Source organism: Oncorhynchus masou, chromosome 18 (assembly GCF_036934945.1).
Source record: "Oncorhynchus masou masou isolate Uvic2021 chromosome 18, UVic_Omas_1.1, whole genome shotgun sequence".
In the NCBI taxonomy this organism is placed as follows: Eukaryota; Metazoa; Chordata; class Actinopteri; order Salmoniformes; family Salmonidae; genus Oncorhynchus; species Oncorhynchus masou.
In genome coordinates this window covers 18,078,176-18,097,485 of record NC_088229.1, presented here as the reverse complement: position 1 = coordinate 18,097,485, position 19,310 = coordinate 18,078,176, and the positions used below count along the sequence as shown (strand labels likewise).

The 19,310-nt window shown below is 41.5% G+C and overlaps 1 protein-coding gene across 1 annotated transcript in view; it reads right to left on the bottom strand.

The window, feature by feature from the left end:
- Positions 1-1,134: 1,134 nt before the first annotated feature.
- Positions 1,135-19,310, bottom strand: part of LOC135504128 (von Willebrand factor A domain-containing protein 5B1-like) — a 64,058-nt gene continuing 45,882 nt past the window's right edge. The window contains exons 19-22 of the mRNA XM_064922439.1: positions 18,262-18,333; positions 17,860-17,935; positions 10,283-10,406; positions 1,135-3,365 (exon numbers count right to left, since the gene is read on the bottom strand). Coding sequence (XP_064778511.1) covers positions 2,598-3,365; positions 10,283-10,406; positions 17,860-17,935; positions 18,262-18,333 — 1,040 coding nt within the window. The 3' untranslated portion in view covers positions 1,135-2,597. The remainder of the gene's footprint in view (positions 3,366-10,282; positions 10,407-17,859; positions 17,936-18,261; positions 18,334-19,310) is intronic.

Sequence of the window (19,310 nt, the reverse complement as noted above, 5' to 3'; positions counted from 1 at the left end):
AGCCATGTTAAATATAGACTATGTTAATTTGTTCATGCAAAGAGACACAGCAAAACATGGGTTGGTCTGTTCTAACACCTCCCTTACATAGGTATTTTCTCTGAATAATATAGAAGCAGTAGCGTAGTAACAATATGAACATCAGAAGTCCTTATGCAGATCCTTTCTCTGACTAAGAAAGTAGGAAAATTATTATGAGGGAAGCCTAAAGTGGCAATAAACTAACTGGAAACCAAACTGTCATTCAGTGCAGTGCCTCTAATCGCTGAAGCCACAGTCAGTTGCTTGCACGAAAACTCTCCAGAAGAGATGAAGTGTTGCTTAGATTTGAAGGGCACAGTCAAATCCTTTGTTGGGTACTGGCTTTGGAGGATTGCTCTTCAAGGCACTGTGTAGTGTGTACCATGTGCCCTGTGTAGTGTGTACCTCGTGTACCAGCAACAGGAACATTTGTAGCGCTGTGTATAAAGGAAGGGTCAAGATAATGTGTATAAAGGAAGGGTCACACTAATGAGTCATGGTTCTTCTTCATTCATGCTCTCTCTCTCTCAATACTTCTATCGCACTCTCTCCATACACCTCTCTCTCTCCATACCTCAATCTCTCTCTCACTCTATTTCTCTCCCCCCCACACTTTCTCTCTATCCCCTACCTCCATCTCTCCTTCTCTCTCCTACCTCAATCTCTCCCTCTATCCCTACAACTCTCTCTCCCCGGTCCTCTCTTTCATACAGTATCTCTAACAGAGAGAGAGAAAGGTATGTGCTTCCAGGTCGTGGTGTTACGAGCACGGCTAGATCCTTGTTATACTAATGGGCTATTTGCTTTCTCTGAGCCGTTGCTCCTTCCTACACTTGTTGTTAATGAGGCCCTCAGACAGAGTCAGGTATGGCTTACCACACCAATTTACCACACCAATGTCTATAAAATAGAAAGTGTTTTCATTTCGTCAAGTTCAATGAGAGACCTTAACTTCATGGTGTTTTGAAGTGTGGTGCATCATCTACTGGCTATGAATAGTACTGCCTATCGGTGCAATTCTGCTTAAATGCCAAGCATCATTAATTGAACATAAAACTGGACATAAACCACTATTGCACCATGCACGGTAACATCTGTTATATTGTTTGTGTAACGAACAGGACTAATAATTTTATCTTTGTCTTGATGCAAACTTGTACAGCTTCATGAGGGGAAATATTTTATTACATTCAGTTGCATAGTCATGCCACTGACATTTAGCAAACTGAGACTATGGAAACTTTTAACAGCCTCAAAACAGTCAACAATCATATTCTCAAAACACACAGCAACAATCGAGTTGTACACAAGTAAAGCCAGCCGCCACAATCACTATAAGTTTACATAGATCACAATTAAATTACAATATTTCTAGAGGTATGTTCCAATTGGCACCTGACTCTCTATAGTGCACTACTTCTGACCTGGGCCAAATGCAGCAGAACAGGTTGGCTGTGGGGGAATTGCTTTGCTCCCACTGTTGATACATATTATAACACAAACATTGGCTTTCCATGTAGCAGGATGGATGAAATTTCAAAGCCTTAGGAAAATAATACTACCTGAGTAAAATTAACAACATTTTTGAGGAAATATGAGAGCAGAGTACAATGTCTTACAAAAGAGACAAATGAGAGGAAAGGACAAAGGAAAGAAAAGGACAAAGGAAAGAAAAGGACAAAGGAAAGAAAAGGACAAAGGAAAGAAAAGGACAAAGGAAAGAAAAGGACAAAGGAAAGGAAATGACAAAGGAAAGGACAGAAAAACTAATTTCTTTCATCCAAATTGAAAGTTTCTATCACATTATTCAGAACACCTACAAAAGAAAACACGCTGAGCATTTTTATATGGAAACACATTTGATATCAAACAATAATGGAGAAACAGCTAAATACGTATTTCTGATAACCAATCTTTGTTTGTGTTTAATCATTGTTAGGCACTTATGGCTGATGAGTACAAAATAAACAGCGATAAAAGGACGGTTTCTGAACCAATCGAAGACATCAAACATGAGAAGAGGAATTGGCCATAGTTGGCAAGACACAAACAGATCTGGGACCAGGCAAATGTTCATATATCACAATATTGATTTTGAAATGATTGTGACGATCAAACACATTATATGCAATATAAATAATTGTAAAAGTCTCATGGGAATTGTTTTGGCATATTCTCTCATCATTGGACATCAATATGATGGAAATATTAAACATAAATAAAACAATACATATATTTCCATAAACTTCTATTTTTTAGAATATGTACGTTTACTCTTACACTTCTGATTTCCTTCACCATGTGAATAGAATCATGTTTAATCAGACCCATAGCTGGTGAATGTATCCACCCAAAGGGAGACAACAAGCAAGTTTGTGCCTCTGGGAAGCTTCTGACAGGTTTAGAAGTTATCATAACAGAATCAATTCTACGACACAATGCTCACAATAGCTGCACTAACAAATTCGGCAATACTCAAAATGGCAAAAAATAAATAGTAAATAAAGCGTTAGTCAGTTAGCATAGCATGGTTGGATATGTCCGGATGGAGGACGGTGCATGCGATGCAATCAGCCTCAGACACTGTTGGGGTTGTAGCAGAGCATGTTGAGCTGCAGGTTCTCGTCCCAGTGTCTGAGGATGATAAAGAGCTGGTTGGCAGCAGACTTGACTGAGGCTAACTCCTTTCCTTCAGGGATGGTCTGGGCACTGAGCCACATGCTAGCCTTAGCTGCTATCAGCTCCCACTCTATGAAGTAGCTGGCCGAGCTGTGCTCCAGCCAAGCCAGGGCTACAGCCGTGGCCCACACCATGCCCTCCGTATTCAGCCTCTTCCTGGACCCCGGGCCACCAGGATGCGCTGCTGGGGGGGTTTCCACACTCTCCGACTCTGAGTCCCTTCCGCTGTCTGTCTGGGAGTGAGGGGAGAGAGGGTGCTCAGCATAGGTGGAGGAGGTAGGGGTGGAGGGGCCGCCTAGGAAGGAAGGAGAAGACCCAGGCCAACCCTCAGTCCGTGGACTCCTGGCCAGGTGAGAGGGGCTGTGCCCCCTTTGTCTGTGGCTGCTGACAACCAGGTCTCCAGGGTTGTGCTGGTGGTGGCCTGTCAGGCTGGTTTCTGTCTCCTTAGCTGAGCTCTCAAACGGAGATGGAGAGGTGGACCTGTGGCTGTCGTCTGCAGCGCTGCTGTTTGAGAGGCGGCTGGCTGAGTGGGAGACGTGGTGACCCAGACTGACCCGGTGGCTGGTGAAGGGAGACGTCCACTTCAGCTTGTCCATGGACACGTTGATGGCCTCACACAGAGCGATGTCCAGGCAGAACGCACCACATGCCAACTGTAAGGACACCTGTACCAGAGAGAGGTAGTTTAATACAAATTGTGAAATATATTTTCCTTTATTTTGTTCCCCTAACGCTCACCTAATTGGAGTAAACTAATGGTAAACTAACAACACAAAGGCTTCTACTCCAAGTTTATACATACTATATACACATGTATTTTATAATAGGTATCTTTTGTTTGTTTTTAATCTCATCCTTCAGCTACTCTCAACCCCTCCCATCTATCTCTGAAGACCATACAGTTTTTATATTTTTCAACGGTGCTGTGATGTTTCACAAAAGTTCTGAACCTTTCTATTATCATATTTTCTACATATTGTAAACTAAAGATAAAATGTTTTGCTAAAAGTATTATTATATTATTGATCGATTGACTATGACTTTTCAAATCACCCAGCAGTGCTATTGGCAGAGTTTGCTCCAGGTAAATGTTGTAATTGTTCAGCCATTTCTGAACCTGCAACCAAAAACAAGCTACTGTACATATGGACAGTATCAAAACAAATGATCTAATGATTGTCTCTTCGTAGCAAAACCTGCTGAGCTAGGATGGTTCTAACCCCCATATACAGTACCTTGCAAAAGTATTGTTACGGTTTTCTTGCGGTGAAGGAGAGGACCAAAATGCAGCGTGGTAATTTTGATACATGTTTAATAAACAAATAAACACGAACAATACAAAACCAGAACCGTAACGTGAAAACCTAAACAGCCTATCTGGTGCAAACAAACACAAAGACAGGAACAATCACCTACGAAACACTCAAAGAATATGGCTGCCTAAATATGGTTCCCAATCAGAGACAACGATAAACACCTGCCTCTGATTGAGAACCACTCCAGACAGCCATAGACAGACAAAACAGATAAATCCCAGAAATGTCCTTGTTTTCCATGAAAACATACATAAAATGAGTTGCAAAATAAATAGGAAATATAGTCAAGGTTTTGACAAGGTTACAAATAATGATTTTTAATAGAAATAATAATTGTTGTCCTTCAAACTTTGCTTTGGTCAAAGAATCCTCCATTTGCAGAAATTACAGCCTTGCAGACCTTTGGCATTCTAGTTGTCAATTTCTTGAGGAAATCTGAAGAGATTTCACCCCATGCTTCCTGAAGCACCTCCCACAAGTTGGATTGGCATTTCTTACGTACCATATGGTCAAGCTGCTCCCACAACAGCTCAATAGGGTTGAGATCCGGTGACTGTGCTGGCCACTCCATTACAGACAGAAAACCATCTGACTGCTTCTTCCCTAAATAGTTCTTGCATAGTTTTGAGCTGTGCTTTGGGTCATTGTTCTGTTGTAGAAGGAAATTGGCTCCAATTAAGCGCCGTCCACAGGGTATGGCATGGCGTTGCAAAATGGAGTGAAAGCCTTCCATCTTAAAGATTACTTTTAACCTGTACATATCTCCCACTTTACCACCACCAAAGCACCCCAGACCATCACATTGCCTCCACCATGCTTGACAGATGTCATCAAACACTCCTCCAGCATATTTCTTTATTTTTTCTGCATCTAACAAATGTTCTTCTTTGTGATCCGAACACCTCAAACTTAGATTTGTCTGTCCATAACACTTTCTTCCAATCTTCCTCTGTCCATTGTCTGTGTTCTTTTGCCAATCTTAAACTTGTATTTTTATTGGCCAGTCTGAGATATGGCTTTCTCTTTGCAACTCTGCCTAGAAGGCCGGCATCCCGGAGTTGCCTCTTGTTGAAACTGGTGTTTTGCGGGTACTATTTAATAAAGCTGCCAGTTGAGGACTTGTGAGGCGTCTGTTTCTCAAACGAGACACTCGAATGTACTTGTCCTCTTGCTCAGTTGTGCACCGAGGCCTCCCACTCCTCTTTCTATTCTGGTTAGAGCTAGTTTGCGCTGTTCTGTGAAGGGAGTTGACACAGCATTGTACGTGGTCTTCAGTTTCTTTGCAATTTCTCGCATGGAATAGCCTTCATTTCTCAGAACAAGAATAGACTGATGAGTTTGAAGAGAAAGGTTTTTGTTTCTGGCCATTTTGTGCCTGGAATCGAACCCATAAATGCTGATGCTCCAGATACTCAACTAGTCTAAAGAAGGCAAGTTTTATTGCTTCGTTAAATCAGAATCACAGTTTTCAGCTGTGCTAACATAATTGCAAAAGGGTTTTCTAATGATCAATTAGCCTTTTAAAATTATAAACTTGGTTTAGCTAACACAACGTGCCATTGGAACGCAGGAGTGATGGTTTCTGATAATGGGCCTCTGTACACCTATGTAGATATTCCATAAGAAATCTGCCCTTTCCAGCTGCAATAGTCATTTACAACATTAAATGTCTACACTGTATTTCTGATCAATTTGATGTTGTTTTAATGGACAAAAAGTTATTTTCTTTCAAAAACTTGATTTTAAAAAAGGAAGGCCTGCGTCCATAGAGTTGAAGTCGGAAGTTGACATACACTTAGGTTGGAGTCATAAAAACTTCAACCACTCCACACATTGATTGTTAACAAAATATAGTTTTGGCAAGTTGGTTAGGACATCTACTTTGTGCATGACGCATTTTTCCAACAATTGTTTACAGACAGATTATTTAAATTACAATTCACTGTATCCCAATTCCAGTGGGTCAGAAGTTTACATATACTAAGTTGAATGTGCCTTTAAACAGCTTGGAAAATCCCAGAAAATGATGTCATGGCTTTAGAAGCATCTGATAGGCTAATTGACATCATTTGATTGGAGGTGTACCTGTGGATGTATTTCAAGGCCTACCTTCAAACTCAGTGCCTCTCTGCTTGACATCATGGGAAAATCAAAAGAAATCAGCCAAGACCTCAGAAAAAAGTGTAGACATCCACCTCCGCAATTTCCAAACGCCTGAAGGTACCACATTCATCTGCACAAACAATAGTACGCAAGTATAAACACCATGAGACCACGCAGCTGTCATACCGCTCAGGAAGGAGACTCGTTTTGTCTCCTAGAGATGAACATACTTGGTGCAAAATGTGCAAATCAATCCCAGAACAACAGCAAAGGACCTTGTGAAGATACTGGAGGATTGATCAGAAATACAGTGTAGAGATTCTTAATGTTGTAAATGACTATTGTAGCTGGAAACAGCTGATTTTTTACGGAATATCTACATAGGCATACAGAGGCCCATTATCAGTAACCATCACTCCTGTGTTCCAATGGCACATTGTATTAGTTAATCCAAGTGTATAATTTTAAAAGGCTAATTGATCATTAGAAAACCCTTTTGCAATTATGTTAGCACAGCTGAAAACTGTGGTTCTGATTAAAGAAGCAATAAAACTGGCCTTCTTTAGACGAGTTGAGTATCTGGAGCATCAGCATTTGTGGGTTCGATTTCAGGCACAAAATGGCCAGAAATAAAGACATTTCTTCTGAATCTCGTCAGTCTGTTCTTGTTCTTAGAAATGAAGGCTATTCCATGCGAGAAATTGCAAAGAAACTGAAGATCTCGTACAACGCTGTGTACTATTTCTATCACAGATCAGTGCAAACTGGCTCAAACCAGAATAGAAAGAGGAGTAGGAGGCCCCGGTGCACAACTGAGCAAGAGGACAAGTACATTCGAGTGTCTAGATTGAGAAACAGACGCCTCACAAGTCCTCAACTGGCCGCTTCATTAAATAGTACCGCAAAACACCAATAGTGAAGAAGCGACTCCGGGATGCCGGCCTTCTAGGCAGAGTTGCAAAGAAAAAGCCATATCCCAGACTGGCCAATAAAAAGAAAAGATTAAGATAGGCAAAAGAACACAGACACTGGACAGAGGAACTCTGCCTTGAAGGCCAGCATCCGGAGTCGCCTCTTCACTGTTGACATTGAGAGTGGTGTCTTGCAGGTACTAATTAATGAAGCTGCCAGTTGAGGACTAGAGTCAGAATAGAGGATTGCTAAGGATTGTTACCTAGAACCAGGATTGCCATTTCAAAAACATTTTTGGCAAGCAATTGTTATTTTGGCAAACAATTTGGAATTCATCCTATATTGTCCTTAACATGGGGCGGCAGGGTAGCCTAGTGGTTAGAGCATTGGACTAGTAACCGAAAGGTTGCAAGTTCAAATCCCCAAGCTGAAAAGGTACAAAATCTGTCGTTCTGCCCCTGAACAGGCAGTTAACCCACTGTTCCTAGGCCGTCATTGAAAATAAGAATTTGTTCTTAACTGACTTGCCTAGTAAAATAAAGTTTAAAAAAAAATCATTACTCCATAGCAACAGATGTGAGACAATATCAGATGTTCAACAGTTGTTCTATCCCTGAGCCCAGTTGAAGCTGTTTGAGAGGCATGCAAAATTGAGCAAGAATGGGGAGATTTGATTAACCAATGTCAAGTCCTAGCTGATGGATCTCAGATACACACACACACACATTGGTCCCCCATTGTGACCATTTCCCCAAGTATCTGTGCAGTTAGACCTTTGTATATTTTGTGCCACCAGGGCCACAATAATTTCCCCCCTCTGTGATTGTCTGAGTTGTGACCCCCTCCCCATCGGTTACTGCAGCTAGTGTTGCCAGCACTGCCACTACCTGGGTAGGGGCACTTCACCGGAATCCCTACCGGCTAGGTACACGGTCGTTAAGGTTCTCATTAGCAGCTCTGAAAAATTCCTTGTATATTATGCTCACCCATCCGGGCGCTTTGGCTTTGTGAGACCAACCCTGCCAGGCAGACTCAGAATCTTGAGGGGGGCGGTGCTGCTGACCATGTTCATATTTCTGCCTTGGCTGCATATACTTGCAGTAGACCTATAAAACAGATAAGGACTTCCCCTTAGTGTATGGGTTGCTCAGGTGGGTGTCTAGGGTATAGGGTTGGGGACCGTTCCATCATGATAGGACAATAAATAAATATACATTTTTATATAAATTGTGAATATAGTGTATCACATATCCGCACAAAATTGAAAGCTCTCTCTGTCACAACCCCTCCTCGCAGACACACATGGGCTCTGGCATTTACAACCATTTTCCTTTTTTACTCTACACTTTTCCAAACACAAAAACATCCACCTCACCTTCCATCACATGCCCAAACACTGTGTCTATGTCCTGTGTTTTATCCCTACATGTTTATTCCTACCTCATTTCAGACTTTTGCAAACTTTTGCATTATTATCCTTTCTTCTAATGCTGTCTTTTATCTATTTATATATACTATAAATAGAAAGTTGAATACTAATAATTTTACAACATTCCCCATCTTGAACGGTATAGTATATTGTAGTTAATTTCTTTATCAGTTTGTTGTATTTTATTGTAAAAAAAATAAAAAGACAATCCCTACCATGGTTAGTATTGGGTGTTCCATTATTCGACTCTGGGAAATATTTATATTTAGAATAGCTTAGGAGTAGTCTTGGTGTCTTTGAACAGTTGGTTATCAATACACAGTTTATCGACTACGAGAGCTACACGTTTCCCTTTTAATCTATTCACCTTGAAGAGTGAGTACAGAACTTTGCACCGTTCTGCAATTTCCTTTGGGGACTGCTCATTCATGCTTATTTTCATGCCAGCGTTTATTTTATCATTAATATTCTATCTTTAAAGAATGCAAATTTGTCAACATTTGGGTGCTCATATCTCTGTCCCAAACAGTGTACACGTTTGAGTTTGTCGAGTCTCGCCTGGGATCGGTAGTGCTTACAGAAATAACTATTTCCCTACACCTTAACATCTTCGCCCTCATTTGCTTTGATACCAGTAAGTACCAGATTCTCTCATTGTTGCAGCTTTTTTGTCTTCAACTCCTTTATATCTTTACTGACTAGTTCAAGTATGCCCAGATGAGACTGCCTACAGGGAGGAGGTGAGGGACCTCGGAGTGTGGTGTCAGGAAAATAACCTCTCACTCAACGTCAACAAAACAAAGGAGATGATTGTGGACTTCAGGAAACAGCAGAGGGAGCAGCCCCCTATCCACATCGATGGAACAGTAGTGGAGAGGGTGGAAAGTTTTAAGTTCCTCGGCGTACACATCACGGACAAACTGAAATGGTTCACCCACACAGACAGCGAGGTGAAGAAGGTACAGCAGCGCCTCTTCAACCTCAGGAGGCTGAAGAAATTCGGCTTGTCACCAAAAACACTCACAACCTTTTACAGATGCACAATCGAGAGCATCCTGTCGGGCTGTATCACCGCCTGGTACAGTAACTGCTCTGCCCACAACCGTAAGGCTCTCCAGAGGGTAGTGAGGTCTGCACAACGCATCACTGGGGGCAAACTACCTGCCCTCCAGGACACCTCCACCACCCGATGTCACAGGAAGGCCAAAAATATCATCAAGGACAACAACTGTTAAACAGCCATCACTAACATTGAGTGGCTGCTGCCAGCATACTGACTCAACTCTAGCCACTTTAATAATGGAAAAATGTATCTAATAAATGTATCACTAGCCACTTTAAACAATGCCACTTTATATAATGTTTACATACCCTACATTACTCAATTCATATGTTCATATGTATATACTGTACTCTATACCATCTACTGCATCTTGCCTATGCCGTTCGGCCATCACTCATTCATATATTTTTATGTACATATTCTTATTCATTCCTTTACACTTGTGTGTATAAGGTAGTTGTTGTGAAATTGTTAGGTTAGATTACTTGTTAGATATTACTGCATGGCCGGAACTAGAAGCACAAGCATTTCGCTACACTCACATTAACATCTGCTAACCATGTGTATGTGACAAATACAATTTGATTTGATTTGAGTTTATCATTTAACTTTAATATTTTCAAAAACATGCCCTTTTGTCAATGGTGAATTACAGTAAACATTCTTAAAATCTATGTAGAACATATGGGCAGTCGGTTGTATTTAGATCCTGCGAACAGTCTTAACTACAACGAATGGTGCACCTGTGCAGCAACGCACCAGAGGAATGTAGTCTTTGTTCTCGTTCTCACTCTCCCCCACAGAGTTGCTGGTTTTGCTGTGTGAGCGAAATATGAAGCCCCTGGCGGCCCGGGTCAGGAGTCTCGTCCGGTTGAGAGTCAGCCTGTAGAGTAGAGGAGAGGAATGCAACACCTCGAGTTCAACTTTACCTTTCATTCATTACCATTTTTGAGTACAAGTATACACAGCCCTTATTATGGTCTTACCATGACCCTGCCATTTTCAGCACATACATATAGCTCAATAAAATAGCAACTGAACTCAATAAACACCAAATGCCTCTTCCGTTTGTTATTTCATGACAAAAAAGGATGCTCCAGGATAAGTGGTCAATGTGAATTTTAAGATCTTTCCATCAATAGAACTCAATAGCATCCTAAAGAATATAATGGACCTCAAGGGCCCTGGCACACAGTGAAGTGGTTTTCATTTTGTTAAAGGATGGGAAAAGGGCCATTTTTCCTCACACTGAGCGATGCATGTATGGTGCCTAGCGGACAAAAGCACCTGAGTGGTAATGTGTGCCTCAGAGATAAAGGTGATATCGGGGAGAGGTGAAGAAAGGAGATGTATAAAGGATTCTGTTGAGCTGTGTTGTTATTAAAGCTCTACCTCCTCACAGAGTAATTATAGACTTCTCTCTAAATGTTTTTTTTATCCAAGATTTTTGAAAAAGTTGTTTTCAAGCAAATGGTGGCTTGTCGGGCTTGCACTCACTTCACAGCACAGAAACTGATTTACTGAAAGTCAGTAATGACCTTCTGTTGGCTGCTGATGCCGGTGAAAGCTTTATTCTAGTTATTTTGGATCTCAGTGCCGCGTTTGATACTATTGATCATATTGTAACATCCTTGTTGACCAGCTGGAGAGGTGGGTGGGAATCTCCAGTGTTGCCCTCGACTGGTTCAGGTCATATCTATGACCTGAACCAGTCGTTTCTCGGTGAGCATGGGTGGTTCAGTATTGTCCCCAGCACCTATTCACTATGATGTTAGCAGCCCTTACTGCTGCTCGATCATCCTATTTTTCCAACTTAATTGAGGAAAATAAGAACAATCCTAAATTTATTTCTGATACTGTCGCAAAGCTAACTAAAAAGCAGCATTCCCCAAGTGAGGATGGCTTTCACTTCAGCAGTAATAAATTAATGAACTTATTTGAGGAAAAGATAATAACTATTAGAAAGCAAATTACGGACGCCTCTTTAAATCTGCGTATTCCCTCAAAAATGTTAGAAAGGGATGGCAACTCACGTGGCAACTCACTGCCTTCTTAAAGACAATCAATGTATATGAAATGCTTCAGTCTGGTTTTAGACCACATCATAGCACTGAGACTAAACTTGTGAAGGTGGTAAATTACCTTTTAATGGCAGACCGAGGCTCTGCATCTGTCCTCGTGCTCCTAGACCTTGGGGCTGCTTATGATACCATCGATCACCACATTCATTTGGAGAGATTGGAAACCCAAATTGGTCTACAAGGACAAGTTCTGGCCTGGTTTAGATCTTATCTGTCGGAATTATATCAGTTTGTCTCTGTGAATGTTTATTCCTCTGACAAATCAACTGTTAATTTTGGTATTCCTCAAGGTTCCGTTTTAGGACCACTATTGTTTTCACTTTATATTTTACCTCTTGGGGATGTCATTCGAAAACATAATGTTAACTTTCACTGCTATGCGGATGACACACAGCTCTACATTTCAATGAAACATGGTGAAGCCCCAAAATTGCCCTCGCTAGAAGCCTGTGTTTCAGACATAAGGAAGTGGATGGCTGCAAACTTTCTACTTTTAAACTCGGACAAAACAGAGATGCTTGTTCTAGGTCCCAAGAAACAAAGAGATCTTCTGTTGAATCTGACAATTAATCTTAATGGTTGTACAGTCGTCTCAAATAAAACTGAAGGACCTCGGCGTTACTCTGGACCCGGATTTCTCTTTTGACGAACATATCAAGACTGTTTCAAGGACAGCTTTTTTCCATCTACGTAAAATTGTAAAAATCAGAAACTTTCTGTCCAAAAATGATGCAGAAAAATTAATCCATGCTTTTGTTACTTCTAGGTTAGACTACTGCAATGCTATACTTTCCGGCTACCCGGATAAAGCACTAAATAAACTTCAGTTAGTGCTAAATACGGCTGCTAAAATCCTGACTAGAACCAAAATATTTGATCATATTACTCCAGTGCTAGCCTCCCTACACTGGCTTCCTGTCAAGGCAAGGGCTGATCTCAAGGTTGTACTGCTAACCTACAAAGCATTACATGGGCTTGCTCCTACCTATCTCTCTGATTTGGTCCTGCCGCACATACAGTACCTACACGTACGCTACGGTCACAAGACGCAGGCCTCCTAATTGTCCCTAGAATTTCTAAGCAAACAGCTGGAGGCAGGGCTTTCTCCTATAGAGCTCCATTTTAATGGAATGGTCTGCCTACCCATGTGAGAGACGCAAACTCGGTCTCAACCTTTAAGTCTTTATTGAAGACTCATCTCTTCAGTGGGTAATATGATTGAGTGTAATCTGGTCCAGGAGTGTGAAGGTGAACGGAAAGGCCCTGGAGTAATGAACCGCCCTTGCTGTCTCTGCCTGGCCGGTTCCCCTCTTTCCACTGGGATTCTCTGCCTCTAACCCTATTACAGGGGCTGAGTCACTGGCTTACTGGTGCTCTTTCATGCCGTCCCTGGGAGGGGTGCGTCACTTGAGTGGGTTGAGTCACTGATGTGATCTTCCTGTCTAGGTTGGCGCCCCCCTTGGGTTGTGCCATGGCGGAGATCTTTGTGGGCTATACTCGGCCTTGTCTCAGGATGGTAAGTTGGTGGTTGAAGATATCCCTCTCGTGGTGTGGGGGCTGTGCTCTGGCAAAGTGGGTGGGGTTATATCCTTCCTGTTTGGCCCTGTCCGGGGGAATCATCGGATGGGGCCACAGTGTCTCTTGACCCCTCCTGTCTCAGCCTCCAGTATTTATACTGCAGTAGTTTATGTGTCGGGGGAATGGGGTCAGTTTGTTATATCTGGAGTACTTCTCTTGTCTTATCCGGTGTCCTGTGTGAATTTAAGTATGCTCTCTAATTCTCTCTTTCTCTCTTTCTTTCTCTCGGAGGACCTGAGCCCTAGGACCATGCCTCAGGACTACCTGGCATTATGACTCCTTGCTGTCCCCAGTCCACCTGGCCATGCTGCTGCTCCAGTTTCAACTGTTCTGCCTGTGGCTATGGAATCCTGACCTGTTCACCGGACGTGCTACCTGTCCCAGATCTATTATCATCTTGGCCATGTTCTGTTATAATTTCCACCCGGCACAGCCAGAAGAGTACTGGCCACCCCTCATAGCCTGGTTCCTCTCTAGGTTTCTTCCTAGGTTTTGGCCTTTCTAGGGAGTTTTTCCTAGCCAATGTGCTTCAACACCTGCATTGCTTGCTGTTTGGGGTTTTAGGCTGGGTTTCTGTACAGCACTTAGCTGATGTACGAAGGGCTATATAAATACATTTGATTTGATTTTGATTTGATGTCCCTCAGGGGTCAATTCTGGGCCACATCCTTTTTTCCCCTGTACATGCTTCCATTTGGTGACATCATCCGCAATCATTGTGGCGCAAATCCAATGCAAGTCAATGGTACCTATATTAAGCATTTTCGTGCTTTATCTAAGAGTATTTAAAATTGATGTGTAGCTCGACAGTCAATAATTGAGATTTAGATGTTTTAATAGCTGTTCTAACATAAGAGACATCATATGGATTACTTTATTCCTGCTGTGGAGATTGTTTTTTATAACAGAGGGTTTTGTGATGCAAACTATAAACTGTGGTCACTAAACCTATCATGTACCCTCTCCAGAATATACAGTGGGCTCCAAAAGTATTCGGACTGCGACATATTTTTGGTTGTTTTGGCTCTGTACTCCAGCACTTTGAACAATGACTAGAGGTTAAAGTGCAGATTGTCAGATTTAATTTGAGGGTATTTCATTCATAACGGGTGCATAATCCCCCCATTTTAGGGGTCCAAAAGTATTGGAACAAATTCACTTATGTGTATTAAAGAAGTCAAAAGTTTAGTATTTGGTCCCATATTCCTAGCATCATTAAGCTGTGACTTGTTGGATCTATGTGTTGTTTGTTTTAGTTGTGTTTCAGATTATTTTGTGCCCAGTAGAAATTAATGGTAAATAATGTATTGTGTATTTTGGAGTCACTTTTACGGTAAATAAGATTAGAATACGTTTCTAAACATTTCTATATTAATGTGGATGCTACCATTATTACAGATAATTCTGAATAAATTGAGTGAGAAAGTTACATCTTACCACAATAACAGGGCAGGTTAGGGAGGCATTTATGCATCTGTAACATTCTTCATTATTCACGATTCATTCAGGATTATCACAAGCTTGATGTAACCATTGTGTGCTAGGAATATTGGACCAAATACTTCTCATGCCCTGACCATAGAGAACCATTGTTTCTCTATGGTATAGTAGGTCAGGGCGTGACTAGGGGGAGATTTAGTATATGTATGTCTATGTTGTATTCTAGTTTATTATTTCTATGTGGGTATTCTAGTTTTCATATTTCTAGGTTGGTGTGCTTGATATGGTTCCCAATTAGAGGCAGCTGGTTATCGTTGTCTCTAATTGGGGATCATATTTAAGATGCATTTTTTCCCACCTGTGTTTTATGGGATATTGTTTTGAGTTAGTGCAAGTAGCACCGCTGTAGTCACGGTTCGTTGTTAATTTCATTCGTTCTTTTGTTTTGTGTTTCACTAAATAAAGATGTGGAACCCAGATCACGCTGCATGTTGGTCCGAGTATGCTTCAAACGAATGTGACAATACTAAACCTTTGACTGCTTTAATACACATATGTAAAATTGTTCCAATACTTTTGGTCCACTAAAATGGGGGGACCACAGAGAAAGTCAGAGGTTTACATACACTTAGGTTGGAGTCATTAAAACTAATTTTTGAAAAACTCCACAAATTTCTTGTAAACAAACTATAGTTTTGGCAAGTCGGTTAGGACATCTACTTTGTGCATGACAAGTAATTTTTCCAACAATTGTTTACAGACAGATTATTTCACTTACAATTCACTATCACAATTCCAGTGGGTCAGAAGTTTACATACACTAAGTTGACTGCCTTTAAACAGCTTTGAAAATTCCAGAAATTGATGTCATGGCTTTAGAAGCTTCTGATAGGCTAATTTACATCATTTGAGTCTATTGGAGGTGTACCTGTGGATGTATTTCAAGGCCAACCTTCAAACTCAGTGCCTCATTGCTTGACATCATGGGAAAATCTAAAGAAATTAGCCAATACTTCAGAAAAAAAAGTCTAGACCTCCACAAGTCTGGTTCCTCCTTGGGAGCAACTTCTAAATTGGAAATTTCCCAATTCATCTGTACAAACAATAGTACGCAAGTATAAACACCATGGGACCACGCAGCCGACATACCGCTCAGGAAGGAGACGCGTTCTGTCTCCTAGTGATGAACGTACTTTGGTGCGAAAAGGGCAAATCAATCCCAGAACAGCAGCAAAGGACCTTGTGAAGATGCTGGAGGAAACAGGTACAAAATAATCGATATCCACAGTAAAACGAGTCCTATATCGACATAACCTGAAAGGCCGCTCAGCAAGGAAGAAGTCACTGCTCCAAAACCGCCATAAAAAAGCCAGACTACGGTTTGCAACTGCACATGGGGACAAAGATCATACTTTTTGGAGAAATGTCCTCTGGTCTGATGAAACAAAAATAGAACTGTTTGGCCATAATGACCATCGTTATGTTTGGAGGAAAAAGGGTTAGGCTTGCAAGCTAAAGAACACATTCCCAACCATGAAGCACAAGTGTGGCAGCATCATGTTGTGGGGGTGCTTTGCTGCAGGAGGGACTGGTGCACATTCTTAAAATAATAAAGTGGTGACCCTACCTGACCTAAAACAGGGAATTTTTACTAGGATTAAATGTCAGGCATTGTGAAAAACTGAGTTTAAATGTATTTGTCTAAGGTGTATGTAAACTTTCAACTGTATGTACAAAAAGTGCTGTAATGTCGAAACGGTTCACCCGATATGGATGAAAAAACATTCCAATTAAAACTGACTGTCTGCACTTTAACCTCATCGTCATTGTATCATTTCAAATCCAAAGTGCTGGAGTACAGAGCGAAAAAAAACAAAGATGAGTCACTGTCCCAATAATGTTGGAGCTCACTGTATAGTAACAGGAAGGGAAAATCAGATCTAGTAGGTCCCTAAGTAGCAGAGGTGTGGACTCGAGTCAGAAATATGTTGACTTGCAACTCGACTTTGGCACCAATGACTCGTGACTTGACCCTTTTGACTCGACCTGACTTGATACCCTCCCCAAACCCAAATATTAAAAATGATGCTATTAAAAAAAGCGTGCAGCTCTCCATTTAACGGATTACAGTTTGAATCGGCATCAGCCCATCAAATTGTGCCAGCTGAGAAACAGTTGTGCAGTTGTGCGTGGCAGTGCAGAGGAACATTGGCGGGTGAATTCAGATGGAGCCCTTGGAAAGATGATACCCCAAATTATTATTTTAGGTTATAAAGACGACGCTGTATCAACAAATAACAGATTGCAACTTGCAAAACATTCGGGAAGAAAATTACAGACGGAGGCGCAACAATTTCCCACTTTGTTCGTCATTTAAAGCTGCACAAAGAACGGTATGTCGTGGCTAATATAGCCGACAGCTATATAATTTATAACTTTACTAGTGGAGCATGTAGGCAACGTAACGTTAAATCAATGAGCCTCCACACAGTCAGTCAGTGCGGGAACGTGATCATTGCACCCAAGATTGAGGTACAACTGGCCAGGCAGTTGGTAGCCTAAATCCTGCCTGATGTTACTGCTGTTCCTAAAACCATTGACATACGTTAGCCTACTGTAACCACACATAGAGTGTGTGTGTGTGTGTTAAGGTTGGGAGATTGTGTACAAGCCTACATCGCCCTATTGAGCCCCCATAGCGATCCTTGATAGTCGATCACTATTGGGGGAGGGATATAATGTTTATTTGGAAAGTAATAAATATATAGATATCTTTAAAAGCATTCATTATTTGCGTAAATGTAATATACTAACTATTACTCTTCTTAAAATATGAAATACTATTACATTTGGTGAAGACTACATTATGACTTGTTTAGGACTCGAAACTCAAAGTTTAGGACTAGAGACTTGACTTGATACTTGACTCGGACTTGCCTGTCTTGACTTGGGACTTGATTTGGGACTTGAGTGCTAAGACTTGAGACTTACTTGTGATTTGTAAAACAATGACTTGGTCCCACCTCTGCTAAGTAGCATCACATCATGCAAACAATCATTATAACTGCAAAAGTATATTATGCATGCCGATTACACAAAACAATGTAACTCAGTGAATTGAAAACCCCTCTGCTGTCCCCATTTTCTATTATCAGTTGACCATGAAACAACACTAGCGGTACAGTTAGTATGTTATTGTCCCTGACAGTCTCCAGCCTGGCCCTCTCCATCACCCACTTGGCTGAGAAGAGGCTCTCCACCAACTTCTGGTCTGAGGTCACCGACGGGCTCCTCTGAGAGGCTGAGAGTGATGCTGAGAGAGAGAGAGAGAGAGAGAGAGAGAGAGAGAGAGAGAGAGACGGGTCACGCTAGTTTTCCATTTAGCTATTTTCTCTCTCCCCTGAGCTCAAGACTCCACTCCACACAACACCGCCACAGAGATCACAGATAAAAGACACATATAGAGGCCTGGCAGCCACAACAGAGGACACACACAATCTAGCAGCTGTGTGTATGTGTGTGTGTTGATGACATCTTATCAATGTAGACCATAAGAAAACAAATGCGCTTTTCTCAGTTGCTCGATTTGGAAGCCAGCCATTTAACCTTGAAAGCAAAAAAAGACAGATAAAAACTCACCATCTGTAAAGCTGCATCTTTCCCAGGTAGAGGATGAGGGGGTGCTACATGGAGAGGCCCCATCTTCCAAACCTAAAACCCACCAAAAAGATAGGTAAATGCCATTTGAAAAGTATCACTCTGGACAACATGAACAGTATACTGTATGTGTAAAACATTAAAAGCATCTGGATATTAAAACCTGTCAGATCTGTCTGTTTGGCAGGCAGATTACCTCTTCAAACTATCACTTGTTAAAATGGCGACGGAGAAAAAGGCAGACGTTTTACCTGTCCCCAACGATTGTGTTATTTGTAACTTATTTTGTAACTTATTTTGTACATAATGTTGCCGCTACCGTCTCTTATGACTGAAAATAACTTCTGGACATCAGGATTGCGATTACTCACCACGGACTGGCAGAATCCTTTTTTTTCCCTTTAAAGAGTCTGACAAGCCCGGTGTAAACAATACACAGCTTTCTCGGGAACAGGCCCAGATCCCTGTGATTTGCGTGAAGAGGAGGTGGAGAAAAAGGGGCCAGAGGGCGGGCTGCCTTCTGAGAATTCATAGGCGATCGAATAAACCCTCACTACCTTCCATTCCGCTAGCAAACATCTTTGGGTAATAAAATCGATGACCTACGCGCAAAATTAAACTACCAACAGGACATTCAAAACTGTAATAACTTCTGCTTACGGAGTCGTGGCTGAACAAAGACAATATCAACATACAGCTGGCTGGTTATACGTTGTACCAACAGGATAGAACAGCGGCGTCTGGTAAGACAAGGGCAGACTATGTGTTTTTGTAAATAACAGCTAGTGCACATCTAAGGAAGTCTCAAGTTATTGCTTGCCTGAGGTAGAGTATCTCATGATAAACTGTAGACCACACAATCTACCTAGAGAGTTTTAATCTGTATTTTTCATAGTGGTTTACATACCACCACAGTCAGAGGTTGGCACTAAGACTGAATGAGCTGTATTCCACCATAAGCAAACAAGAAAACGCTCACCCAGAGGTGGTGTTCCTAGTAGCCGGGGATATTAATGCAGAGAAACTTAAAT